At 51.2% G+C, this 27863-nt stretch overlaps 1 protein-coding gene across 1 annotated transcript in view; it reads left to right on the top strand.

The window, feature by feature from the left end:
- Nucleotides 1–27863, top strand: part of hsd20b2 (hydroxysteroid (20-beta) dehydrogenase 2) — a 74417-nt gene that overhangs the window by 17938 nt on the left and 28616 nt on the right. Inside the window, exons 2-5 of the mRNA XM_085977534.1 lie at nt 15785–15831; nt 17126–17201; nt 19769–19879; nt 21510–21577. Coding sequence (XP_085833660.1) covers nt 15785–15831; nt 17126–17201; nt 19769–19879; nt 21510–21577 — 302 coding nt within the window. The remainder of the gene's footprint in view (nt 1–15784; nt 15832–17125; nt 17202–19768; nt 19880–21509; nt 21578–27863) is intronic.

The raw sequence follows: 27863 nt of genomic DNA on the forward strand, positions 1-27863 counted from the left end.
GGCAGTATTGAGGGAGCGCTGCACTGTCGGAGGGGCAGTACTGAGGGAGCGCAGCACTGTCGGAGGGGCAGTACTGAGGGAGCGCCGCACTGTCGGAGGGGCAGTACTGAGGGAGAGCCGCACTGTCGGAGGGGCAGTACTGAGGGAGCGCCGCACTGTCGGAGGGGCAGTACTGAGGGAGCGCCGCACTGTCGGAGGGGCAGTACTGAGGGAGCGCCGCACTGTCGGAGGGGCAGTACTGAGGGAGCGCCGCACTGTCGGAGGGGCTGTACTGAGGGAGCGCCGCACTGTCGGAGGGGCAGTACTGAGGGAGCGCCGCACTGTCGGAGGGGCAGTACTGAGGGAGAGCTGCACTGTCGGAGGGGCAGTACTGAGGGAGCGCTGCACTGTCGGAGGGGCAGTACTGAGGGAGCGCAGCACTGTCGGAGGGGCTGTACTGAGGGAGCGCTGCACTGTCGGAGGGGCAGTACTGAGGGAGCGCTGCACTGTCGGAGGGGCAGTACTGAGGGAGCGCAGCACTGTCGGAGGGGCAGTACTGAGGGAGCGCAGGATTGTCGGAGGGGCAGTACTGAGGGAGCGCCGTACTGTCAGAGGGGCACTACTGAGGGAGTGCTGCATTGTCGGAGGGGCAGTACTGAGGAAGTGCTGCACTGATGGAGGGGCAGTACTGAGGGAGCGCAGCACTGTCGGAGGGGCAGTACTGAGGGAGCGCAGCACTGTCAGAGGGGCAGTGCTGAGGGAGTGCCGCACTGTTGGAGGGGCAGTACTGAGGGAGCGCCGCACTGTAGGAGGGGCAGTACTGAGGGAGCGCCGCACTGTTGGAGGGGCTGTACTGAGGGAGCACTGCACTGTCGGAGGGGCAGTGCTAAGGGAGCGCTGCACTGTCGGAGGGGCGGTACTGAGGGAGCACCGCACTGTAGGAGGGGCAGTACTGAGGGAGCGCCGCACTGTTGGAGGGGCTGTACTGAGGGAGCGCTGCACTGTCGGAGGGGCAGTACTGAGGGAGCGCTGCACTGTCAGAGGGGCGGTACTGAGGGAGCGCTGCACTGTCGGAGGGGCAGTGCTAAGGGAGAGCTGCACTGTCGGAGGGGCAGTACTGAGGGAGAGCTGCACTGTCAGAGGGGCCATCATTTGGATGTAACATTTTGCCCTCTCAGGTGGACGTAAACGTTCCAATGGCCACTATTCAAAGAAGAGCAGGGGAGTTTTTCCCCGGTGTCCTGGCCAACATTTATCCCTCAACAGATGATCTGTTTGTTATTACATTGCTGTTGTTGGGAGCTTGCTGTACGCAAATTGGCTGCTGCGTTTCCTACATTACAACAGCGACTACACTTCAAAACATTGGCTGTAAAGCGCTTTAGGACATCATAGAGTCATAAGTCATACAGTCATAATGGCACAGAAGGAGGCCATTCGGCCCATCGAGTCCATGCCGTCCTGAGGTCATGAAAGGCGCTATAGTAATGCATGTCTATTTTCTTTCCACTGAGTCTTAATGCTCCTGATTTGAGGGGGGCAGAGAAAGAGAGGGTGGTGGGGGAGAGGGTGGGATTAAGTTAAACCTCCTCTTGTGCACCCCTTCTGGAAAGTGTGGATGTTGAGACTGGGTTTTGGGGTGACAATAGAATCGGGGTCTGCTGTGCTGCCCCTCACACTTAAAGAGCCTGCTGCACAAAATAGCCACTTGGCATAAATACAGGAGCCGCTGCCCTCTGGAGGGAAAGCAATTTATCAAGGTTATCGCAGAGGCTGTGGTACTCAAGGGCAGAACGATGTTACCTCACAGTCGCGTCTGGTCAGCTGTGTACATGCACAAAACTCTATTGCTGACACCATTAAAAGAAAGAAAGACTTGTATTTCTCCAGTGCCTTTCACGACCACCGGACGTCTCAAAGCGCTTTACAGTCAATGAAGTATTTTCACTGTTGTAATGTGGGAAATGCAGCAAGCTTCCACAAACAGCGATGTGATAATGACCCGATAATCTGTTTTTGTTATGTTGTTGAGGGATAAATATTGGCCCGAGGACACCGGAGAGAACTCCCCTGCACTTCGAAATAGTGCCGCGGGATCGTTTATGTCCACCTGAGAGAGCAGGCGCTAACTCAGTTTAACATCTCATCCGACAGTGCAGCACTCTTTCAGTACTGGAACTGTGGTAGGGAAATTATTGGAAAAAATTCTGAGGGACAAAATTAGCCTCCACTTGGAGAGGCAAGGATTAATTGGGGATAGTCAGCATGGCTTTGTCAAGGGTAAATCATGTCTGACAAATCTGATTGAATTTTTCGAGGGGGTGACTAGGGGGGTGGATGAGGGAAATGCTGTGGATGTGGTTTACATGGACTTCAGTAAAGCTTTTGACAAAGTCCCGCATAGGAGACTGGTCAAGAAGGTAAGAGCCCATGGGATCCAGGGTGCCTTGGCGCGTTGGTTCCTAAACTGGCTGAGTGGCAGGAGGCAGAGGGTGATGGTCGAAGGTTGCTTTTGTGACTGGAAGCCTGTGTCCAGTGGGGTACCTCAGGGATCGGTGCTGGGTCCCTTGTTGTTTGTGATCTACATAAATGATTTGGATGAGAATGTAAAAGGGATGATCAGTAAGTTTGCAGATGACACGAAAATTGGTGGGGTGGTAAATAGCGAGGAGGAAAGCCTCAGGCTACAGGACGATATAGACGGGTTGGTCAGTTGGGCGCAAAAGTGGCAAATGGAATTTAACCCTGAAAAGTGCGAGGTGATGCATTTTGGACGGACAAATAAGGCAAGGGAATACACAATGAGTGGTAGGACCCTAGGAAGTACAGAGGGTCAGAGGGACCTTGGTGTACATGTACATAGATCTCTGAAGGCAGCGGAACAGGGAGATAAGGTGGTTAAAAAGGCATATGGGATACTTGCCTTCATTAGCCGAGGCATAGAATATAAGAGCAGGGAGGTTATGATGGAGCTGTACAAAACGCTGGTGAGGCCACAGCTGGAGTACTGTGTGCAGTTCTGGTCGCCTCACTATAGGAAGGATGTGATTGCTTTGGAGAGGGTGCAGAGGAGATTCACCAGGATGTTACCTGGGATGGAGCGCCTCCGCTATGAAGAAAGACTAAACAGGCTGGGGTTGTTTTCCTTGGAGCAAAGAAGGCTGAGGGGGGACCTGATTGAGGTGTACAAAATGATGAGGGGCATAGATAGGGTAGACAAAGAGGAACTTTTCCCCTTAGTAGGGGGTCAATAACAAGGGGGCATAGATTCAGGGTAAGGGGCAGGAGATTTAGAGGGGATTTGAGGAGGAACTTTTTCACCCAGAGGGTGGTTGGAATGTGGAACTCAATGCCTAAAAGGGTGGTAGAGGCAGGAACCCTCACAACATTCAAGAAGCATTTGGATGAGCACTTGAAATGCCATTGCATACAGGGCTATGGACCAAATGCTGGAAAATGGGATTAGACTGGACAGGGATGGATGGGCGGCGCAGACACGATGGGCCGAAGGGCCTCTTTCTGTGCTGTAAAACTCTATGACTCTATGACTCTATGGAGTGTCAGCCGAGATTTATTGTGCTTAAGTCTCATGGAGTCAGAAACTCAGAGGCAAGGGTGCTACCGACTGAGCCACAGCTGGCAATCTTTAGAAGTAGTTAAAATCTTTAGAATTAAAATAACTTGCAAAGATCAGTAGATGTCAACAAGTCTGTACGACTGTAACTGTCATCTTATAAAACAGCCTTGGATCAGCCTCTGGTGGTCACAATGATATATTTCTTCTTTCTATACATGTGAATAGGTGAGGTGCTTTAATTACGTCTAGAGATTGGACGGTGGAGCCTATGGAGGCGAAATTCCCCTTGTTTGCGCTCCAGGGAGAGGCGATAACGGGGCGCAAATGGCTTTCCGCCCCCCCCCCACCCCACCCCGAGGCGATAACCGCACCTCCCGCAAAATTCTGCGGGAGGTTAGCGGCGGTGCTATCGGGTACCGCCCCGATCTTCTGCGCCCGGAGATCGTGACGTAATCTCCAGGCACAGCTCCCCGGCAGCGCCTCAGGAGAAAGGTTTGCACTCGCGCCCCGCAGCAGCCCGGCGCTAACTAGCCAAACATTTTTCACTTAGCCCCCCAAAACGGCCCTCTGGGGGAATTTCCTCCCCCTTTGAGTCTTTGGTAGGTTCAGGCAGCTATAACTAATGTAACACCAAGCCTAACAGGTCACGGAGGAGGTGATGTAGTCACTTGTAATGTGAATTGGGGAGAAGCGAGACAACTGGAGCGTTAAGCTCAATGGACAGGCACATGTGCAACCATATCCTATGTAATCTCGTTGGCTGTGAGGAAGTTCTTGTTCGTTTAACCGTCAAGTGTGTCTGGCTAGGACTTTGAACTCGCTATTAATACAGGGACAAAATGCAAACTCTGTCTATGTACTAAAACAAATTTACGTTCCTAACAATGCCTCCACGTTTAAAGCTCTTGAGACCACTGAATCTGGGATAGGGTGCCTCCGCTGCCACTGAGCTACAGTCCCCGGGCTGGAGAGTGAAGTGCACATGGTATACTGCTCTTCTGGCTCTTCCCCTCAGCCTCGTCCCACGTTCACAGACTGTTACCACAGCCAGGCGCCTGGAAAAGAACAGGAAAAGATGCTCAAGATGTCATCCGTGGCTCAGTGGGTTGCACTCTGAGTCAGAAGGTTGTGGGTTTTGTGGTGTATGTAACCGTTCCACCTTTAAGAGAACTATTTTAAGAGATGCACTACTTTATCTTGGCTGCTGTATACTGTAATACCGGTGGTGACCACACCGGTATATAAGTGCTGTGTAATGATTTATTGGGCAGTTCAGCCTGACCTCCGACTAGTAAAGACCTGTTGAATTTACTCTTGTGGTCTGTGTGCAGTGATTCTTATTAACAATAACTAGAACACACAGACTTAACAGTGGCGACGATGACGATCTTACCCTGCGGCAGAGATATATCCAAGGCAGTTTAACGGGCGTCGAGAAGAGGCATCCGCCCTCATCATCCTGCTGAGAAAAGACTCGGGTCTGAAGAGCAAGGAAGAATCCTGACACGAAGCCTTCCATCAGCAACAGGCAGTGATCATCCCTTCTATCACGGTGGTGGGTAAGCCGATCAGCGACGAGCAGCAAGTCGGCCACGTTGGCTGTGAAGTAGGGGAGGGAAAAACGGAGGATATAAGGGCGGAGAACTCGACCACGGCCGGGGAAAAGAGCCGGACAGAAGTCGGGGCCAGAGGCGCTGAGACTGGGGCAGCGTAAGGCACGGGAGCCGCGGTGAATGCAAACGCAGCCGGTGTAAAAGACCGGGCTGCAAGCGGGCTGGGAGACGCAACGGCGTCGAGAGAGAGCTCGACCGCGACCGGGGAAAAAGGCCGGGCAGCTACCGAGGCCGCGAGGCGCGGGATAAAATAAAAAAAAATTAAAAAAAACGCGGAGAACTCAGCCGCAGCCGGGGGAAAGGACCGGACTGCAAGAGGGGCTGGGAGGCACGATTTGAGAACCGCTGGGGAGGGCGAATGCAGCAATACGGCAATCGCCATTACAGCCAGCGGGGGAGAAAGGCAAATGCGGGAAGCCGCCATTTTCGTAGGCGGGGGAAGAAGACAAGCACGGGAAACCGCCATTTTGAAAAAAATAAATAAATAAAATAAAAATTTCTTTTTGTTTCTCAAGAAGATTGCGAGGATGCCTAAGCGTGGTAACATCAATGATTTCGATCCCGATGTTGAAGATTGGGCCACGTATGTAGAACGCATAGAGATTTATTGTAAGGCAAATAAAATATCAGATGAAGATAAAGCACTAACCTTACTAAACTCAATGGGTGCGAAGACATACGGGCTATTGAAGCATCTTCTATCACCAGCTAAACCGGCGGATCAGGCTTTCGCTAATATTGTTGCTGTCCTGAGAAATCATTTGAACCCCACACCGCTGATGTTAGCGGAACGATTTAAATTTTATGCGAGAACGCAACTGAAAGAGGAAAGCAACGCGGAGTATTTAATTGAACTGCGTAAGCTAGCGAAATACTGTCAGTTTGGGGAAAGACTGACAGAGGCACTGAGAGACAAATTCGTGTGTGGATTGTCGAAAGAAGGAACACAAAAGCGGCTGCTTGAAGAGAATGATCTTACACTTGATAAGGCTGTCACTATTGCAGCATCGCACGAAGCCGCAGCGAGAGGCACTGCGGAAATGCAGCTGAAGGCAGCGGTACTCAGCGTAGATCAAATGGCTTTGGGTACAGCGAAATGTTACCGTTGTGGAAAGACAACACACGATCAGAACCAATGCTGGTTTAAAAATCAGGAATGTAGAAAATGTGGCAAGCTTGGTCACATAGCTAAAGTATGCCGGTCAGGAAAGAAGACCAGCAACAAAAAGTCACCGCAGGAAAAGTGCAGAAAGGTACATAAGGTGGCTGAGAAGAGTTCGGATGAACAGAATTCGGATTCAGACTCCAACAGCAAGGAACTGGGTAGTCTGAGAATTCACAATGTGAGTAAGGAAGCTGACCTACAAACTATCTGGGTCACACTTCAGATAGCAGGAGTCCACGTGAAGATGGAATTGGACACTGGATCGGCGTTGACGGTCATGAATAAGCAAGGTTACAAAAGGTTATTCACACATATTCCCCTACGGGATACGGAGATAGTATTGCAGACATACACGGGGCAAAGAGTATACCCCATCGGAAAGATAAAAGTCAAGGTGGTACACAAGGGCAAAGAACACCAAGGAATGGACTTATATGTACTACCTGAAGGAGGTCCACCACTTCTGGGACGGGAGTGGATCAGGAAAATAAATATGGACTGGCACTCCCTAAAAGCAATAACGGTAGATTCCGGAAAAAAAGATGTTAAACCTGAACGATTGTCCAGAATATTGGATGAGGTTAAAGAGGTGTTCCAACAGGGACTGGGAACACTGAGAGGAATTAAGGCAAAAATCAAGATTGCAGAACATGCAAACCCAAAATTTTTCAAAGCCAGACCGGTACCTTATGCGATACGACCTGCTGTGGAAGCTGAGCTGGATGGGCTAGAACGTTCAGGAGTACTGTCTAAGGTGGACTGGAGTGAGTGGGCCACGCCCATTGTTCCCGTCATGAAGCGTTCATCGAGTAACAAGCCAGGGGAACCGGGGAAGGTCCGCATCTGTGGAGACTTCAAGATCACGGTTAATCCGGTGCTTCACACGGTGCAATATCCGCTTCCGCGGATTGAGGATATCTTTGCTTCATTGTCTGGCGGGAAACACTTCACCAAGATAGACCTGGCGCAAGCGTACTTACAGATGGAAGTTGAGGAAGAGTCGCGCCAGTATCTCACAATCAACACGCACAGAGGCTTGTATCGATATAATAGACTGGTTTTTGGAGTGGCTTCGGCTCCAGCAATTTGGCAGAGGGCCATGGAGCAGGTATTACAGGGAATTCCAAGCACTCAATGTTACTTGGACGATATCCTGATTACAGGAGATGACGATGAGGAATACCTTGCAAATTTGAAACTGGTGCTCACCAGATTGAAGGAATATGGACTTCGAGTTAATTGCCAGAAATGTGAGTTCTTTCAGAAACGGATCTCGTACTGTGGTCATGTCATTGACCAGGAGGGGCTGCACAAGTCACCTGACAAGATCGAAGCTGTTGTGAAGGCTCCCGCTCCGGAAAATGTATCCCAGTTGAGGTCGTTCCTAGGGTTGATTAACTATTACCATAAGTTTCTGCCAAATCTATCCACGGTGCTGCACCCGCTGAACGCTCTTTTGCAGAAAGAAGTACCATGGAAGTGGAGCGAGGACTGTAAGAAGGCCTTTCACAAAAGCAAGGCATTGATCACCTCAGAGGAAGTGTTGGCTCACTTCAACCCAACGCTACCTATTCGTTTAGCTTGTGATGCTTCTCCTTATGGTATTGGAGCAGTACTCTCACACAAGTTGCCAAATGGCTTGGAAAGGCCAGTCGCATTTGCATCCAGATCATTGACCTCCGCTGAGCGCAACTGTGCTCAGATAGATAGGGAGGCTCTCAGCCTTGTGTGGGGAGTAAAGAAGTTTAATCATTACCTGCAGGGCCAGAAGTTTACACTGCTGACAGACCACCAGCCGTTGGTATCCATTTTTAACCCTAAGAAGGGTGTTTCGGTGATGACAGCACAGAGGCTCCAGAGATGGTCCCTTTTCCTAGGGGCACATCAATATCAGATAGAATTCAAAGGTACAAAGCAGCATGGTAATGCTGATGGGCTGTCGCGCCTGCCACTACCTACTGAGGAGGAGGCACCGACGGTTGACCCGGTGGAGTTATTTCACTCGACCATCATCGAATGTTTACCTGTCACCAATGCAAATATTGAAAGGGAGACTAGGAATGACCCGACACTGTCCCGGGTCTACGAATTGACAGTAAAGGGATGGCCAGCCCATGGTGATCCACTGTTACCGGCATTCTCAGCAAGACGAGAACAGCTGTCCATCTGTCAGGGAACATTGATGTATGGAACAAGGGTGATTATCCCTCCTAAGTTAAGAGAGAGAGTTCTAAAAGAACTACATGAAGGTCATCTGGGGGGAGTCAAGATGAAAAGCCTTGCTAGGGCTTATGTGTGGTGGCCAGGTATCGACCAACAGATAGAGGATCTGACGAAAAGCTGCTCAGGGTGCCAAAAAGTCCAAAATGCACCTCCAATTGCACCGCTGCATCCATGGGAATGGCCTTCAACCCCATGGCAACGTGTACATATTGACTTTGCTGGTCCATTCATGGATTCCATGTTTTTAATTGCGGTGGACGCACATTCTAAATGGCCAGAAGTGATTAAAATGACTACCACTACCTCGGAGAAGACGATCGCGGTGCTAAGAACGATATTTGCAAGAAATGGATTGTCAGAGCAAATATGTTCAGACAACGGACCACAGTTCGTGTCAGAGGAATTCCAGAAATTCCTGAAGAAGAATGGGGTGAAACATTATACCTCTGCCCCATATCATCCAGCTACGAATGGGCTGGCCGAGAGGTTTGTACAGACGTTCAAAAAGGCAATAAAGGCCATGAGCGAAGATCAGATTCCACTGCAACACAAGGTGGACAATTTCCTACTGGCATATCGAAACGCCACCCATGCAACAACAAACCAAAGTCCTGCCATGATGTTCTATAACAGGAGGTTGCGGTCCAGGTTGGACTTGTTAAAACCAAATGTGTGGAGGGAAGTCAAAAACAAACAGTTCCAGCATATCAATAACAAGCCCACTCGGAGTTTTGAAATAGGACAACCGGTGTTAGCCAGGGACTATAAAAACGAGAAATGGCAATCTGGAACAATTCGGGCCAGACAAGGACCCCTGATGTACACGGTAGATGTTGGTGAAAATGTAATGTGACGTCATGCTGACCAACTGGTGGGATCGAGAACAAGGGTCGAGCCCATGGTTACGACAGAGACAACCGTGGAGGAAGTTAGTGAACCTGAAGCATCTACCTCAGAAGTGAATATACCTGATGATGATGTCCTATCCATAGGGGATCAACTAGATGAGTCACCCCAGCAACGAGAACCAGAGACCCCTGAAAGGCGTTATCCGTCTCGGATCAGGAGGCCTCCTCAGAGACTGAATCTGTGAACTGTTTTTACATGAAGTTGTGTATATATGTTATTATGTTATGTTTAATGGGGAATATATACTGTTAAGCTAAAAAGGGAGGATTGTGGTGTATGTAACCGTTCCACCTTTAAGAGAACTATTTTAAGAGATGCACTACTTTATCTTGGCTGCTGTATACTGTAATACCGGTGGTGACCACACCGGTATATAAGTGCTGTGTAATGATTTATTGGGCAGTTCAGCCTGACCTCCGACTAGTAAAGACCTGTTGAATTTACTCTTGTGGTCTGTGTGCAGTGATTCTTATTAACAATAACTAGAACACACAGACTTAACAGGTTTGAGCCCATAATCTAGGCTGACACTCTCGGTGCAAGTACTGAGGGAGCGCCACACTGTCGGAGGGACAGTACTGAGGGAGCGCCACACTGTCGGAGAGGCAGTACTGAGGGAGCGCCACACTGTCGGAGGGACAGTACTGAGGGAGCGCCACACTGTCGGAGAGGCAGTACTGAGGGAGCGCCGCACTGCCAGAGGGGCAGTACTGAGGGAGCGCCGCACTGCCGGAGGGGCAGTACCGAGGGAGCGCCACACTGTCAGAGGGGCTGTACTGAGGGAGCGCCAAACTGTCAGACGGGCAGTACTGAGGGAGTGCTGTATTGTCAGGGGGGCAGTACCGAGGGAGCGCCGCACTGTTGGAGAGGCAGTACTGAGGGAGCACCGCACTGTCGGAGCGGCAGTACTGAGGGAGCGCCACACTGTCGGACGGGCAGTACAGAGGGAGTGCCACACTGTCGGAGGGGCAGTGCTGAGGGAGTGCCACACTGTCAGAGGGGCAGTACTGAGGGAGCGCCGCACTGTCGGAGGGGCAGCACTGAGGGAGCGCTGCACTGTCGGAGGTGCAGTACTGAGGGAGCGCTGCACTATTGGATGTGCCAGCTTTTGGATGAGACGTTAAACCTAGGCCCCGTCTGCTCTCTCAGGTGGACATAAAAGATTCCATGGCACTTTATCGAAGAAGAGCATGGGAGTTCTCCCCGGTGTCCTGGTCAATATTATTCCTCAACCAACAATATTTATCCCTCAACCAGATTATCATGTTGCTGTTTGTGTGAGCTCACTGTGCTCACATTGGCTGCCGCGTTTCCTACATTACAACAGTGACCACACTCAGGTCCTGAGGTCGTGAAAGGCGCTATAGAAATGCAAGTCTTTCTTGCTTTCTTTAGTCCTCTACCTTTAGAGATGACCAGCTCATCTCTCACCAGCCTTTTTGCCAAGGTTTTTAACGCATTGCAAAGAAACTAAGGTGAGCGGCCAAGGTTGCAAAAAGGTGGGGAGGGGGCAATTGAGAAGTGACAGTCAGGTGACACTAAGCTTGGGATTTCAAAGCATAAAGGCCTAGAAATTCAGTTGCGTGCGCCAGCTGTTAGTGCCTTAGGAGGAGTAGATCTCGAGCGCTAGGCACTTAGCGGCCGGGCGCAGGGCGATCTGCGCCTACGCCCAACTTCAGTAGACATTTAGCGCCGGCGCAAAGTGTTTGCGCGCGCTCAGCTGCGCGCGCAGCTTATGACGTAATTTCGTCGTGCAACGCCCTTTGTGCGCCCCAAACCGGAACTTCAGTCGCGCCCGCCCAATGTGGGCGTGGCGGTGCTAAGAACTGTGAAGTGGAACGCAGCAGAGGCCCTACGGGCCTCGGGGAGCACTAATTAAAGGGCACTTACACTGAACTATAAAGGCCAGCCATTTTGCTGCAATGACTTTTGTGCAACGGATTTCTGGACAGAGACCAAGGAAGAGACCTTACTGATTTGGCCCAAAATAGGAGAGGTATTTTTGGCTTCTGGCCGGAGCTTGGAAATTTGCCTCATTGTGATTTCATTGTTTGCAAGTATATTATGGGGGCTGCATGGGGTTCCAACCCTCAGTTCCAGCATTATGTGCGAAGGGCTCGCAGATGCTGTGTGAGAGGGGCAGCCATGCCTAGACGCAGAGGGGGCATCAGGCGTCGGCAACGTAGGCCTTACCCACTCAGGGAATACCGCCAGCAGGTGTCCTATCTCACCATGACTGCCGCGCAGTGTGTTAAGAGGCTGCACTTCAGAAGGGAGGTGGTTGCAGAGATCTGCCAGCTGCTTCACAGAGATCTGCATCCACAGCTGATGTGCAGGACGTCTCTGTCGGTGGAAGTGAAGGTCACGGTGGCTCTGAACTTTTATGCAAGCGGCTCCTTCCAAGCCGCTGCTGGGGACATAGCTAACATATCCCAGTTCGCCGTGCATCGCTGCATCCGGCAGGTCACCGATGCCCTTTTCACAAGGAGACACCAATTCATCTCCTTCCCCATGACCCTGGAGAGGCAGGAGCAGCGTGCAGTCGGATTTGCGAGGATCGCCGACTTCCCCATGGTGCAGGGCGCCATTGACTGCACGCATGTGGCTTTGCGGGCACCTATCGACAATGCCGAGGATTACCGCAACCGGAAGGGCTACCATTCCCTCAATGTACAGCTGGTGTGTGACAACAGGCAGCGCATCCTAGCTGTCAATGCCCGCTTTCCAGGCAGCAGCCACGATGCATTTATCCTGCGCCAGACTACTGTGGCTGACATGTTCCAGGCACAGCCTCCCCCAAGAGGATGGCTTATCGGGGACAAGGGCTACCCTTTGTGTACATGGCTCATGACCCCGCTCCGCGCGCCCAGGACCCCTGCTGAGGAGGCATACAACGAAAGCCATCAAGCCACAAGGAACATCATAGAGCAAACGATTGGCGTCCTCAAGCAACGGTTCCGCTGCCTGGATCGCTCCGGCGGATCTCTGCAGTATTCGCCGGATAGAGTCTCCCAGTTCGTCGTCGTTTGCTGCATGCTGCACAACCTGGCTATCCGCAGGACTAAGGCACTGCCACCTCACGTTGGACCACCACCTCAGGAGGAGGAGCAGGAGGACCATGAGGAGGAGGAGGAGGAGGAGTACCAGCCTAGGAGGGAGCCACAAGGTCCAAGGGCCGTCCGCCGGCGGCTTATTGAACGACACTTCTAGGCCCCCTGTCAGGGAATGGCTTGTGGCAATGAAGGGACATGAATGCAGCCGCTCCGCAAGCCCTCAGCCGGTTAACGCAACAACCACTTCAAACATCACACATGGACAAGCTGAATAAAGAAAAAGCTTTATTGAACAAACTCAGGGCCCTTCCCACATGAAACCCAAAAACAGACAACACCCCCAAAAAACAGTCAAACACATGACTCACTCCTACAACCTGGGGAGGAATAACAAAACTTTTCCATCCAAATGGCCTTCATCCTCGGCCTTACCAAAACAACCCCCCCCATAGACAACACAACCACCCACATATAAAAAAACATTTGGCAACACACTCTACTTTGTGTGCCGAGAGGGCGAGTCCTTGTCCAGCCTTTTCCGGCCCCTGGCCGACCTGCTGCTCCACCTCAACCTGGGCCCTGTGGGTGCTGCAAGGCTGGGGGAAGGCTCCTGAGGGGCACATTGCGTGACGGCAGATGCCCTTGGGGGTCGGCCTAGACGAGCTCTGGCCCTCGAGGGGCCGGCTGCTGACTGCTGCAGCTGTGGCTGGGCAGCATCAGTCTCTCCAGCAGCTCGTGGCAGCTTCGCTGGGGGAGTGGCAGTGGCGGCTGCAGCAATGGGGGCAAGCTGGCTGATGCCAGGCGCTCGCTGCTCGCCTGAGACACTGGCACTTGGCCGGGCTGGCACTGCAGCAAGTGCAGCAATCTGCTGAAGGCCAGACCGCTGTGCTGCTGCAGCGCGGCGGGTGCCCTGGCGATGCCTGCCTGACACAGCGAGTGTGGCAGCAGTGAGTGCCCGTACTGCCCTGGTCTGTGCCCGCATCAGACCAGCCAGTGACTGCACGGCACCACTGATCAACTGGCCACTCGCTGCCTGTGCTGCCCTGAAGTCGTCCCGACTCGCGTCCTGTGCTGCCCTGAATTCGGCCCGACTCGCGTCCTGTGCTGCCCTCAATTCGGCCCGACTCGCGTCCTGTGCTGCCCCGAGATGTTCGAAACCCCTGGCCTGTGAGGCCCCGAAATCGGACACACTATGAGCCAGGGACTCGATGGCCTCAGGCAACCGTGCCACAACCCCCATGAACTCGGTGTGCCGGCGATCCGAGTCCACGGACATTTGATCGAGGAGGCGCACCTCCTGGGCGAGGACCGTCTCTGGACTGGAGGCTGGACTCTCCCTCTGGGGAGAAGGCCGCCGAGCTGGCCGACCCTTCCCGCATGGCTGGACGCCACTGGGCCCAGCAACTACACTCCCCTGCAACACTTCCCCCCTCTGGGGAGAAGGCAGCCGAGCTGCCCGACCCTTCCCGCGTGGCTCGACGCCACTGGGCACAGGAGCTACACCCCCCTGCAACACTTCCCCCTGCCTCTCCTCCAGGGAAGACGTGTCCCCTCCATTGCCATCCCCTGGCGCGGATGAGGGTTCCCCCGAGGGGCCGCCTTCCTCTTGCTCCTCCTCGTCCTCCTCTTCCGAGGGACTGTCACTGGCAGCTTCAGGGACCTCCTCCTCACCAGCTGAAAGCAGGAAGGCACAAGAGTAGCTTTAGAGTGAGGACAGGGCGTCAGCGAGGGAGGCATGAGTGGTGGCATTCAGCGCATTGGTCGGACAGTGGCAAAGGATGTAGATCTGAAGCGCAAGGGGAACGAGAGAGGTCCAAAAGGTCATGTCCTTACCATTGGGGCCCAGCACAGGGTCGGCATCTCCACATGCAACGGGGCCAATCAGCCGGCCACCCATGAGTCGACCCACGCGCTCCTCCAGGTCACTGAGCTGCTGGAACTGGGGACGGCCTCCACCGGTGACAGTCCGGCTCCTCAGATTCTGGGCCAGCTTGGCCTGCAAGAGAAAGGACGGCCTCTAAGTACAGTGTGGTGCCCTGTTGTTGTGTGCACTGCCTCCCATGGTCGAATAGCTTGGCCAGTGTGGTGCCCTGTTGTTGTGTGCACTGCCTCCCATGGTCGAATAGCTTGGCCAGTGTGGTGCCCTGTTGCTGTATGCACTGCCTCCCATGGTCGAATAGCTTGGCCAGTGTGGTGCCCTGTTGCTGTATGCACTGCCTCCCATGGTGGAATAGCTTGGCCAGTGTGTAACGTGCAGAAAGTGCAATTGATGTTCATGCCAGTGCCATAGCTGCTGGATGAGGGCTGGCCATTAGGGCTTTGAGGTCCCTTTGCCCATAACGTGAGGTGCACATGCAAGGATGAGGAGGACACTGGAAAGGGTACTCACCCTGACAATCCGAGTGAGGTCGTTAAACTTTTTCCGGCATTGGACACCAGTCCTGGGGACATCGCTGTTGGCTGTGACCCTCTGGGCGATATCCCTCCAGGCTCTCCTGTACACCCTGGTGGCAGGCTTCTTGCCACTGTCCGGGAACAAGATATGGCGTCTCCTCTCCAAAGCCCTAACCAGCACCTTTAAATCATGGGCAGAGAAGCGCTGCGCTCGCTCACGGGCCCTCTGCATCCTTCCTGGCGCTATTTCTCTCCAGCAGCAGTGTTTAGGCCTAGCTGGAGGGCTGCAGTATCCAGGGCGTGGCAGCAGACCAAGTCGACCCTTCCCCCTTTAAGAGCTGGCCGGCGCCAGGGTGTCTGCTGTCAATCAAGACATGACCGCACCTGCGCTGCGCCCGGCCTCGGCGGTATCAGTCTGCACCGCCGGCTTAGCGCCTAAAGATAGCCGTGCAACGCCAGTTTCAGCGCTCGAGCAAACTCGTTGGCCAAAGCTACTGAATATCGGCGAAGTGGCCTCCACTTTCCGGCGGGCGCAAACTTTAGCGGCCGCCCGACTTTACCGCCCCAAAAGTGGCTATACTGAATTTCTAGGCCAAAGTTCGTAGAAGGAAGCGAATGTAGAGAGCGGTGAGGAACGCCGCCATCACGAGATAATGGGTTGTTAGCGAGCCGGAAACTGTCTTGGATTCAGCCTGATGTCGATGGAGAGGGAGAAGACCAAGCATGTCGGTCAGTGTGTGGAAGTTTCGGAAGATCAGAGGAAAGTGCACATGAGGTGGGGAGATGGAATTCAGTAAGAGAGGAAAGTATAGTGAATCATAAATGAATTATACGTCAGTAAAATGGATTTTTAATCAGTTACTTTTTCTAGTTGTAACAGGTGCAACCGCTGGGATTGGAAAAGCCTACGCTCATGAGGTAATACAGATCTCTGCCTTTGAGTTGCTGTCTATATTCATAGAATGATGCAGCACAGAAGGAGGCCATTTGGCCCATTGTGCGTGTGCCGGCTCTTTGGTAGAGCTATCCAATTAATCCCACTGCCCCCCCCCCCCACCTCCCCCGCTGCTCTTTACTGTCTATATTGTAATTGAATTATTACAGAGACAATCTTGGTTATGTTTGCAAATATTTGCATCCATGCTTTTGTTACCTCCAGACTCGAGCGTTCCAATGGTCTCCCGGCCGACCTCCCACTTTGCCCAAACTTGAGTTCATCCAAAACTCTCATTCCCGTATCCTAAATTGCACCAAGTCCCGTTCACCCATTACCCCTGTGCTCGCCGACCTGCTCCCGGTCCAGCAACGCCTCGATTTTAAAATTCTCATCCTTGTGTTCAAATCCTTCCCATCACCTCGCCCCCCAACGCCCACCCCACCCATATCTCTGCAGCATCCTCCAGCCCCACAACCCTCTGAGATTTCTATGTTCCTCCAACTGGCTTCTTGTGCCTCCCTGATTTCCTTTGCCCCACCATTGATGGCCATGCCTTCAGCTGTGTAGGCTCTGGAATTCCCTCCCTAAACCTCTACGCCTTAAAACCTACCTCTGTGACCCAGCTTTTGGGCACCTGTCCTAATATCTCCTTATGTGGCTCGGTGGCAAATTTTGTTTGATAATCGCTCCTGTGAAGCGCCCTGGGATGTTTTACTATGCTAATAGCCCAAGTTCTTGTATTATTTCTAAGATATTCAGCTTTTTTCCCCCAACTTTCTCTCCAGCCTCTCCTGAAGGAGCTGAGTCCTGCTCGGGTACAGGTTCACTGTCAACGGCCATCCTCCAGTACTTCATAGCTGAGCCGAGACAGAGGGCATCAGCAGGCTATTCCGTTGTGAAGGCATCACACCGAAGATGAACCCCGGACAGTGATTGAGAATGGGAAGCCTGGCTGAATTCCCATCCCTCCTCCCAAGGGTACTGAGGACAATTATAGTGCCCCAGATAATGCCCTGGCCAAGATCAGCTACTTCAGCAGAGACCCGAGATTGTATCTGAGATCTTTCTGGTCTATGTGCCTCAGTACCACACTGGGGCAGTGCTACCAGCTACTAGGGAGCGCCTCCTTTTCTTCTAATGGAACATTGCATTGCAATATCTGATTACAGCAGGATCTTCCCTCTCACTGGTATACACTGCTGGTGTAGTGCTCAGCTTGGCCCTTACCACACCAGTGGGGCACTGGATTAATGCATTTCTTTTCTTGATTCCCAGTTGGCAAGAAGGGGGCTCAATGTGGTGCTGATCAGCCGGTCGTTGGAGAAGCTGAGAGCCACAGCAAAGGAGATAGGTAAGAACCACAGAAGATTCCCACAGAGGGAGGTTGTTCAGCCCATCGCGTCTACGCCGGCTCTTTGCTAGAGCAATGCAAAAATAATCCCACTGCATAGACCCTGTAGAGGCACAGGTGCTGCATCAGTAGGTCAGTGACCCTGTGTCTACTACACTTGGGGACATAGGGCTAAAAATTCAGTTTGGGGCGCCCAGCTCGCCTGGGTGCCGGAATTACCGCTGCGCGCGGAGCCACTTGCGCCAGCGGGATATTCAGTTTCTGCGCCCCAAATGGAAGCGGGCCGCTAAACGAGGCTTCCCGCGCCCCGCTTGGGGCGCTGAAACTGAATATCGGCGCGCAAAGTGCCGCAGCGCCACCCGCTGCGGCACGGCACGCTGCGGTACTGCAGGCCTTCCTCCCACTGTTAAGGGGGAGGTGCCTGCAACAGCGCGATCCCCGCTCGCGAGTGCCGGCAAATGAGCCCGGCACCAAGGAGAAGTGCCGGGCTCTCGGGGAAACAGCCGGCAATGCCGCGGGGGGGGGGGGGGGGGTGTGTGTAGGAGGCCGGGGACGGAGGTGCGGGCAGGCGGCCGCCGAAAAAGCGGCCGGCCGCACCTCCACCTTAACTAGCGCCACTACCGGCACAGGTTGGCCCCTGTGTACCGGTCGCTATTTGCGGCCGGCGCTGAGGAGGCGGTCGTGACCTAATATGGCGTTCGGGGTGGTAGCGGGGCGCTGCGCACACCGATGACGTCATTGGTGGCGGCGCAGCGCTACAGGCTAACGCCGCCATTAGCGCCCCGCTAAATATCGCGGTGGTTGCGGCCAGTGGCGCTAAAGCCTCTGAGTGGCCTCTTTGGGCGCAAACTGGTGGCGCAGGCCACTGAATTTCTAGGCCATAGTCTTTATGACCCACAACCCTCCTCTAATTCTGGCCTCTTGAGCATCCCCCCGATTTTCATTGTTCCACCATTGGCGGCCGTGCCTTCAACTGCCTGGGCCCCGAGCTCTGGAATTCCCTCCCTAAACCTCTCCGCCTCTCTACCTCTCTCTCCTCCTTTAAGACGCTCCTTAAAACTGGCCTCTTTGACGAAGCTTTTGGTCACCTGTCCTAATATCTCCTTATGTGGCTCGGTTCAAATTTTGTTTTGTAACGCTCCTGTGAAGCGCCTTGGGACATTTTAAAGGCGCTATATAAATACTAGATGTTGTTGTTGAATTACATAAGAGATGATATCACAACTAATGATTGCCTGTTGGCGGTTACAATTGGCCTTAGTGTCCCTGGGTTACGGAGGGGTAAAAAATCAACCAGGCTTCCTCCTGCTGTTCGCTATCCAATGCGCACTGCTTGAAAGTGCGCCTGGTGAGGAGCTGGCTCAGTTGTGATGGCCCTCTCTGTCGAATAGCCTACTAGCACACATTGCCTGCACTCTCTCATATGAAGGAAGAATGGCCTTTTTGGGCAAAGCACCCAAGGCAGCTGGCATCAGTGGGAGAGTACCCCAGCGAGGGCCAATGTCTCTGGGAGAGGCGGGCAGATCCTTGGGCACAATGCGACGAGAGACAGGTGGAAACAAGAGTTTCAAATCTCGTTGAGAGGAAGCAGCACATCCACCACTCGCTGTCTCACAGCTGTTGAAAATTCAGTGGAAACCTCAGTAAACCCCATCATGAGACAAGGACGCAAAGTGGGAACGGAAAACTGTTGCTTTTGGTGTTAAAATTTACATTTTTAAATATCTCACAAGCCACTCCGAAATGGGACTATTTGGCCCAAAGCTAGTTGGGTGAGAAGCTCCATCTCTTCAGTCACTTCGCCCGACCCACAATCCAAACATCCCACCCAAAGGCAACACCAGACATTCCTGCGTTGGGCTGGGAAAAAGCTGCTCTGTTTTAAAATGATGCCCATCGTAAATCGGGCCCCGTGATACAAACCCAGTTAGGCCCCAGCTGGAGTATTGTGTCCAATTCTGGGCACCGCACTTTAGGAAGGATGTCAAGGCCTTGGAGAGGGTGCAGAGGAGATTTACCGGAATGGTACCAGGGATGAGGGACTTCAGTGATGTGGAGAGAGTGGAGAAGCTGGCTGGGATTGTTCTCCTTAGAGCAGAGCAGGTTAAGGGGAGATTTAATAGAGGTGTTCAAAATCATGAAGGGTTTTGATAGGGTAAATAAGGAGCAACTGTTTCCAGTGGCAGGAGGGTCGGTAACCAGAGGACACAGATTTAAGATAATCGGCAAAACAACCAGAGGCGACAAGAGGGGATTTTTATTACGCAGCGAGTTGTTGTGATCTGGAACGCGCTGCCTGAAAGGGCGGTGTAAGCAGATTCAATAGTAACTTTCAGAAGGGAAATGGAAATGTTAATATTTGCAGGGCTATGGGGAAAGAGCAGGGGGGAGTGGGACTAATCGGAGAGCTCTTTCAAAGAGCCGGCACAGGCACGATGGGCCGAATGGCCTCTTTCTGTGCTGTGTATCATTCTGTGAAACCTGTTTGGGTGAGAGGACATGTCGAGTGATTCTGGAAGTTATTCGGGCTGTGAGATGATGACTTGTTCCTCTCTGGGTGATTGCAGAGCAGCAGCAAGGCAAGAAAACCAAGATTATTCAGGCCGACTTCTCGTCTGGCGCCGAGATCTACGGACCGATCGAGGCAGCGCTGAAGGACCTGAACATTGGGATCCTGGGTAATTCCATCTCGTTCCCAAGGTTTGGATTTGACCAACTTTCTCATTTTTACAGGATTCCCGCTGCCCGGCAGGGAAAATCCAGGTATAACAATAAGGAGAGCGTTGTTCCAGATGCGCTTGCACACGCGGGAGTAAGGAAACGTAAGAAAAATCAAAGAGCGGAGGAAAGGGTTACTGGTGTTAAAAAATCTAATTCAGGTGTTTTAAAAGACGGGAGGTGTTCACCATCAGAAAGCATTCATCAAATCATTACACAGAATGATCATCAATTCAAACTTATTTTGTTCTACTCCACAACATTGATTCTTCAATATCTTATGGTTATTTTTAGTACAGTATGTTGGCAGCCTGTTACAGAAATGGATTAACTAGAGATACAGTCAGTAAATAACACGGCGCTGGGGGAGGAGTTACTGAGTGACTGTGAGGGAGCTGGATTAACATCAGTGGAGATACAGTCAGTAACACAGGGTGCTGGGGGAGTGGGGTTACTGAGTGACAGTGTGAGGGAGCCAGATTAACATCAGTAGAGATACAGTCAGTAACACAGGGTGCTGGGGGAGAGGGGTTACTGAGTGACAGTGTGAGGGAGCCAGATTAACATCAGTAGAGATACAGTCAGTAACACAGGGTGCTGGGGGAGAGGGGTTACTGAGTGACAGTGTGAGGGAGCTGGATTAACATCAGTAGAGATACAGTCAGTAACACAGGGCGCTGGGGGAGAGGGGTTACTGAGTGACAGTGTGAGGGAGCTCAATTAACATCAGTAGAGATACAGTCAGTAAATAACACGGCGCTGGGGGAGGAGTTACTGAGTGACTGTGAGGGAGTTGGATTAACATCAGTAGAGATACAGTCAGTGACACAGGGCGCTGAGGGAGAGGGTTTACTGAGTGACAGTGTGAGGGAGCTGCATTAACATTAGTAGAGATACAGTCAGTAACACAGGGCGCTGGGGGAGGAGTTACTGAGTGACTGTGAGGGAGCTGGAATAACATCAGTAGAGATACAGTCAGTAACAGGGCGCTGGGGGAGGAGTTACTGAGTGACAGTGTGAGAGAGTTGGATTAACATCAGTAGAGATACAGTCAGTAACACAGAGAGGGGTTACTGAGTGACTGAGGGAGCTGGATTAACATCAGTAGAGATACAGTCAGTGACACAGGGTGCTGGGGGAGAGGGGTTACTGAGTGACAGTGTGAGGGAGCTGCATTAACATCAGTAGAGATACAGTCAGTGATACAGGGCGCTGGGGGAGAGGGGTTACTGAGTGACAGTGTGAGGGAGCTGCATTAACATCAGTAGAGTTACAGTCAGTAACACAGGGCGCTGGGGGAGAGGGGTTACTGAGTGACAGTGTGAGAGAGTTGGATTAACATCAGTAGAGATACAGTCAGTAACACAGAGAGGGGTTACTGAGTGACTGAGGGAGCTGGATTAACATCAGTAGAGATACAGTCAGTGAAACAGGGCGCTGGGGGAGAGGGGTTACTGAGTGACAGTGTGAGGGAGCTGCATTAACATCAGTAGAGATACAGTCAGTAACACAGGGCCCTGGGGAGTTGGGCTACTGAACTGAACATTTGTTGATGTGGTTCTGTTCTAATTGTGATTTTCTGTGTTGCAGTTAACAATGTTGGAAAGACGTACGAAGTGCTTCCATGTTATTTTCTTGATGTTGCTGATGTCGATAAGGTGTAGTACATTACACATTCTCTTAGATTTTGTGTTACATAGTGCAATTATCTGGCCCATTATTCAGTCCAAGATCAGTCTGGTCCACAGTTCATAGAATTACATCGAAGCTGTGGAACAGAAACAGGTCGTTCGGCCAAACCTGTCCATGCCGGTGTTTATGCTCCACACGAGCCTCCTCCCACCCCTCTCCATCTAACTCTATCGATTCATTTTATGTTCAATTTCTCTCGATTCCAGGGAGAAGTCGGGGTGCATTTTGCTCTCAGAACCTGCCTCCTTCCCCTCCCACTCTCCTTCTCTAAGTCATGCTCGTTGGTGGACTGGTTTCCGCAGCCAGACAGAGCATTCCCCTCAGGGAGTCAGGTGTTGGAATAAAAGTCTCCTCTGTTAAGACATTCAGATTGACAGTTTATAGAGTTCAGACCCGTGGAACAGACAACTCGAGACAAAGATTTCAGGGTAAACTATTCTTTACCTAAAATCAGCAAGCGGTTACAAGTACCCAAAGTCAGAGGCTGGGTATTCTGCGGCGAATGTCTCACCTCCTGACTTCCCAAAGCCTTTCTACCATCCACAAGGCACAAGTAAGGAGTGTGATGGAGTACTCTCCACTTGCCTGGATGAGAGCAGCTCCAACAGCACTCAAGAAGCTCGACACCATCCAGCCCACTTGATCGGCACCCTATCCACCACCTTAAACATTCACTCCCTCCACCGCCGGCGCACCGTGTCTGCAGTGTGTACCATCTACAAGATGCACTGCAGCAACTCGCCAAGGCTTCTTCGGCAGCACCTCCCAAACCCGCGACCTCTACCATCTAGAAGGACAAGGGTAGCAGGCGGATGGGAACACCACCACCTCCAAGTTCCCCTCCAAGTCACACACCATCCTGACTTGGAAGTATATCGGCCGTTCCTTCATCGTCGCTGAGTCAAAATCCTGGAACTCCCTCCCTAACAGCACTGTGGGAGCACCTTCACCACACGGACTGCAGCGGTTCAAGAAGGAGGCTCACCACCACCTTATCGAGGGCAATTAGGGATGGGCAGTAAATGCTGGCTTTGCCAGCGAGGCCCACGTCCCATAAAAACGAATTTAAAAAAATATACAACCCGTACTCAAATTATTTACCTGTTAGAAGCAAGCACGCATGGAATGACAACCATGCTCAAATCCTTTACTAAGTACGCACGGATCTTAATCATTTGCTTTAAGCTCAAGTGATCATAAGAAACCATACACGTACTAACACCAGTGAGAGGTCAATTCAGCGATGACTGGACGTATGACTTTAGCTGGCAACTGACCACGTTGCCCTCAACTGCAGCCGCGAGTGGTCATTTTACAGCACCTTTTATACCCCAAAACTTGGCAGCTCGCCCACAGCATTCATGTCCTGAACTGTGTGATGAGTGTTGTTTTCTCATTTGTTTTGATGCTTAGTTAACCAAGATCATTCAAGGGTGGGAGAGAGTCGTTGTTTTTGCACCTGAAGGTTGTTGACTCCTGGTTCTCACTGAATTTTCAGGATCTTATTGTTGTGTATGTAACCTGTTCCACCTTAAGAGAGCTTAAGCCTGTTCCACCTTAAGAGATGTACTACTTTCTCAGGCTGCTGTAGACGTAATACCGGGGGTGAACACACCGGTATATAAGCACTGTGCAGTAATCTAGTTAATTAAGACACAGACTAATTAATAACAATCAAAAACAGGTCTTTACTGGTTGGAGGTAGGGACTATTCTGAATACAAGATTACTGCACAGTGCTTATATACCGGTGTGTTCACCCCCGGTATTACGTCTACAGCAGCCTGAGAAAGTAGTACATCTCTTAAGGTGGAACAGGCTTAAGCTCTCTTAAGGTGGAACAGGTTACATACACAACACTTATCTTTTTGGAGAGAAAACAAAACAGCTTGCAAGCGCATCATTTATTTTACAAATGTTGTAGCCAAGCCGTCTCTTGCCCTCAAAGCTTGTCGGTACATTTGGTCACTTTAGATTCAGTCAAATTTACCGTGAAGGGTATAATCTGACACTGGATATAAAGGGCAAACATGAAACGAGTTTGGAGCATTTACTGATCCATTTCCCAGTGGTCCACAGCACAAAGCAGGACCTGGCTCAGCTGCCAAAGAATGCGAGTGTGAAATGAAAAATTGTAGCTTTGGTGCGGTAAGGAGTGCTCTTCTGGGGCTGGGCCTTGGGTTGCCAACCGTCCAGGACTGACCTGGAGTCTCCAGGAATTCTTAGGCAGTCCCTCGGAACCGAGGATAACTTCCTTCCACATTAAAAATGAGTTCTCAGGTGACTGATGAGTCCAATGCGGGACCTACAGTCTCTGTCGCAGGTGGGGCAGACGGTGGTTGAAGGGGCGGGTGGGTGGGGTGCTTGGGTTGACGTGCGCTACTTGCGCTGCCTGCGCTTGGCTTCCGCTTGCTCCCGGCGAAGAGACTCGAGGTGTTCAGCGCCTTCCCGGGTGCTTCTCCTCCACTTTGTGCGGTCTTGGGCCAGGGATTCCCAGGTGTCGGTGGGGATGTTACACTTTTTCAAGGAGGCTTTGATGGTGTCCTTCAAGCGTTTCCTCTGCCCGCCTGGGGCTCTCTTGCCGTGTCAGAGCACCGAGTAGAGTGCTTGTTTGGGGAGTCTCGTATCGGGCATGCGGACAATGTGACCCGTCCATCGGAGCTGATCGAGCGTGGTCAGAGCTTCGATGCTGGGGATGTGGGCCTGAGCAAGAACACTGACGTTGGTGCGCCTATCCTGCCAACGGATGTGCAGGATCTTGCGGAGGCAGCGTTGGTGGTACCTCTCCAGTGCTTTGAGGTGCCTGCTGTACATGGTCCATGTCTCTGAGGCATACAGGAGGGCGGGTATCACTGCTGCTCTGTAAACCATGAGCTTGGTGCCGGGTTTGAGGTCCTGGTCTTCAAACACTCTCTTCCTGGAGTGTTCTCCAGGAATTTAATCTCCTGGGCACTGCTGCCAGCAAACTGGGGAGAAGAAAAATCATAGGGACATAAAAAATATTGTGCGTTTTTTTTTCATTTTCTTTGGACACTTTTGTTTATAAAATATAAAAATATTGGAGAGGGGGGAAAAAAGGCTGTTTGACTGGGCGGGTGTTTGGAGGGGGGCGGGGGCGGAGGGAGGTTCATGGCAGGAGGTGATATGATGAAACTTCCAGGAATACATCCAACCATAGTTGGCAACCCAACTGAGCCTGAGGCCTTTGGTGAAAGGGTCAGAATGTGCTACAAGATCGTCGATGCATTGCAAGTTATGTACTGGGTGAGATCTTGCACACTTAGGCTGTGCTAAATCTGGTTAACAAATCTCTCCGTGTCTGTTCCACTTCAGTGTTGACTGAACTTTGGCAGCAGAATACTGCACTGTGTGATGCAGGCATAATGCTCCTGTTCTTGTGTATAACAGCATGTCTTACCCGTGCTTTCAAAAAGCAAGGCACGTCCCATTTACAAACGGGCATTTCGCCATCAGGGCACCTCGTGTAGAAGAGTCACGAAGAATTAGGATTAATGGAAACGTTATTTCTGACTGTGGTGCATGGAAACCTCAGGCTCAAACCCCCTGGCCTGTGCTCAATCTCAAAATTAGCCGCTGACACAAAACTTGGAGGTATAGTGGACAGTGAGGAGGATAGTGATAGACTGCAAGAAGACATGGACAGGCTGGGGGAATGGGCAAACACGTGGCAGATGAAATTTAATGCAGAAAAGTGCGAAGTGATACATTTTGGTAGGAAGAGCAAGGCGAGGCAATATAAACTAAAGGGTACAATCCTAAGGGGGGTGCATGAACAGAGAGACCTGGGGGTATATGTGCACAAATCATTGAAGGTGGCAGGGCAGGTTGAGAAAGCGGTTAAAAAAGCTTACGGGATCCTGGGCTTCATAAATAGAGGCACAGGGCTCGATTTTCATTGAGCCATGGAGTCGGGCTTGGAGGGGTTAAAATCGCAAAAACAGGTGGGCGGGACCCCCCCCCCCCCCCCCCCCCGGCCTGGTTCCTGTCTCCGAGCAATTTTAACTCAGGTGTGTCTGATGGTCCCGACTCCGTCCCGCATCCAACAGGCGGCACTGTTCTTTAAAGCCCTTAATAACCACTAAATGGCCTCTATAATCCTATTTTAACAGGCCCTTGCAAATTTAACCCTTTTCCCACGTAAAACACGCCTGGTGGGAAACACGATGGTGAAACCTGGCAGGAGCACTATTGGATTGCTGACTATCAACTGCAGGTCAACCATTAAAGAGATTTGATCAGCCATCATTTGCAGGTGGCAGGACTTAGTGGTCTCAGGTCTGGGGCAACTTTTAGAAGGCTTAACCACACCTCTGGAAGGTTGGAGCCTCACACCCATCTCCAGTGTGACCTCCTGGGAAACCCCTCTCGCCACCTTCACTCAGCGCTTCCTCAACGGAGGCATATACCAGAAGCATGGGAGCCATTTATTTCGTTCCCATCTGGGAATTAGAGGAGCTTGAGCACCAACCGTGGCAGCAGCAGAACCAGGAACAACAGCAGCACCAGCAACATCAGCAGCAGCAGGAGCGCCAGGCTGCTGCTCACCCACCTGAAGCTGCACAGGCCAGAAGGGGCCAGTGCCTGGAAGAGGCTGGAGAGCACCTTGCTGCACATCAGGGGGGCCATGGGGACCCGTATCTGCAATGGCAGTCCTACTCAGAAGGAATTCCATGAAGGTCTGGTTTCTCTGTTCAATAGATGCCCATCGCTCCTCAAGAGATGTCATTCTATTCTGAACAATGACCATGTTTTCCATACCCCGGCGACTAAGCTCCTCCATGGCCGTAGCCATCCTCTCCTCTACAGTAGCCAGCCTTACCACGGAGGTAGCAATCCTTTCCACGGAGGTAGCCATCCATTCCATGGAGCAACAGTTGCAACTCTGTTGGACGGAGTATCAATCAGGAAATAGTTGAGGCTTGTAATAAGGGAGCATCTATAATTATGGGGGATTTTAACTATCATATTAATTGGACAAATCAAATTGGGCAGGGCTGCCTTGAGGATGAGTTAATTGAGTGTATTAGGGATGGGTTTCTTGAACAGTATGTAACTGAACCGACCAGGGGGCAAGCAACCTTAGATCTGGTCCTGTGTAACGAGACAGGATTAATTAAAAATGTCCTAGTAAAGGATCCCCTTGGAATGAGTGACCATAACATGGTTGAATTCCATATTCAATTAGATGGTGAGAAGGTTGGATCTCAAACAAGCGTGCTAAGCTTGAATAAAGGAGACTATGAAGGTATGAGAGCGGAATTGAGTAGAGTGGATTGGGAAAATAGATTAAAGGGTAAGACGATACATGATCAGTGGTGTACATTTAAGGAGTTATTTTACAACTTCCAAAAAAAATATATTCCACTGAGAAGAAAAGGGTGTAAAAGAAAAGACAGCCATCTGTGGCTAAGTAAAGAAATTAAGGATAGTATTCGACTAAAAACAAGGGCATATAAGGTAGCCAAATCTAGTGGGAGGATAGAGGATTGCGAAAACTTTAAAAGACAGCAACAAATAACAAAAAGATTGATTAAGAAAGGGAAGATAGATTATGAAAGTAAATTAGCAAAAAATATAAAAACAGATAGTAAGAGTTTTTATAGTTATATAAAAAGAAAAAGGGTGGCTAAAGTGAATGTTGGTCCCTTAGAGGATGAGACCGGGAAATTAATGGTGGGAAATAGGGAGATGGCAAAAACACTGAATGAATATTTTGTATCAGTCTTTACAGTAGAAGACACTAAGAATATCCCAACACTGGACAAACAGGGGGCTATAGGGGGGGAGGAGCTAAACACGATCAAAATCACTAAGGAAGTGGTACTCGGTAAAATAATGGGACTCAAGGCGGATAAATCACCTGGACCTGATGGCTTACATCCTAGGGTCTTGAGGGAAGTGACGGTAGGGATTGTGGATGCATTGGTAATAATTTTCCAAAACTCCCTGGACTCAGCAAAGGTCCCGGCAGACTGGAAAACTGCTAATGTAATGCCCTTATTTAAAAAGGGCAGTAGACAGAAGGCTGGAAACGATAGACCGGTTAGCCTAACATCTGTGGTAGGTAAAATATTGGAGTCCATTATTAAGGAGACAGTAACAGGACATTTGGATAATCATAATTTAATAGGACAAAGTCAGCATGGTTTTATGAAGGGGAAGTCACGTTTGACAAATTTGCTGGAGTTCTTTGAGGAAGTAACATATAGGGTGGATAAAGGGGAACCAGTGG

Source organism: Somniosus microcephalus, unplaced genomic scaffold, assembly GCF_052327205.1.
Source record: "Somniosus microcephalus isolate GS21.2 unplaced genomic scaffold, FLI_Smic_1.0 unresolved_chr4, whole genome shotgun sequence".
Taxonomy (NCBI): domain Eukaryota; kingdom Metazoa; phylum Chordata; class Chondrichthyes; order Squaliformes; family Somniosidae; genus Somniosus; species Somniosus microcephalus.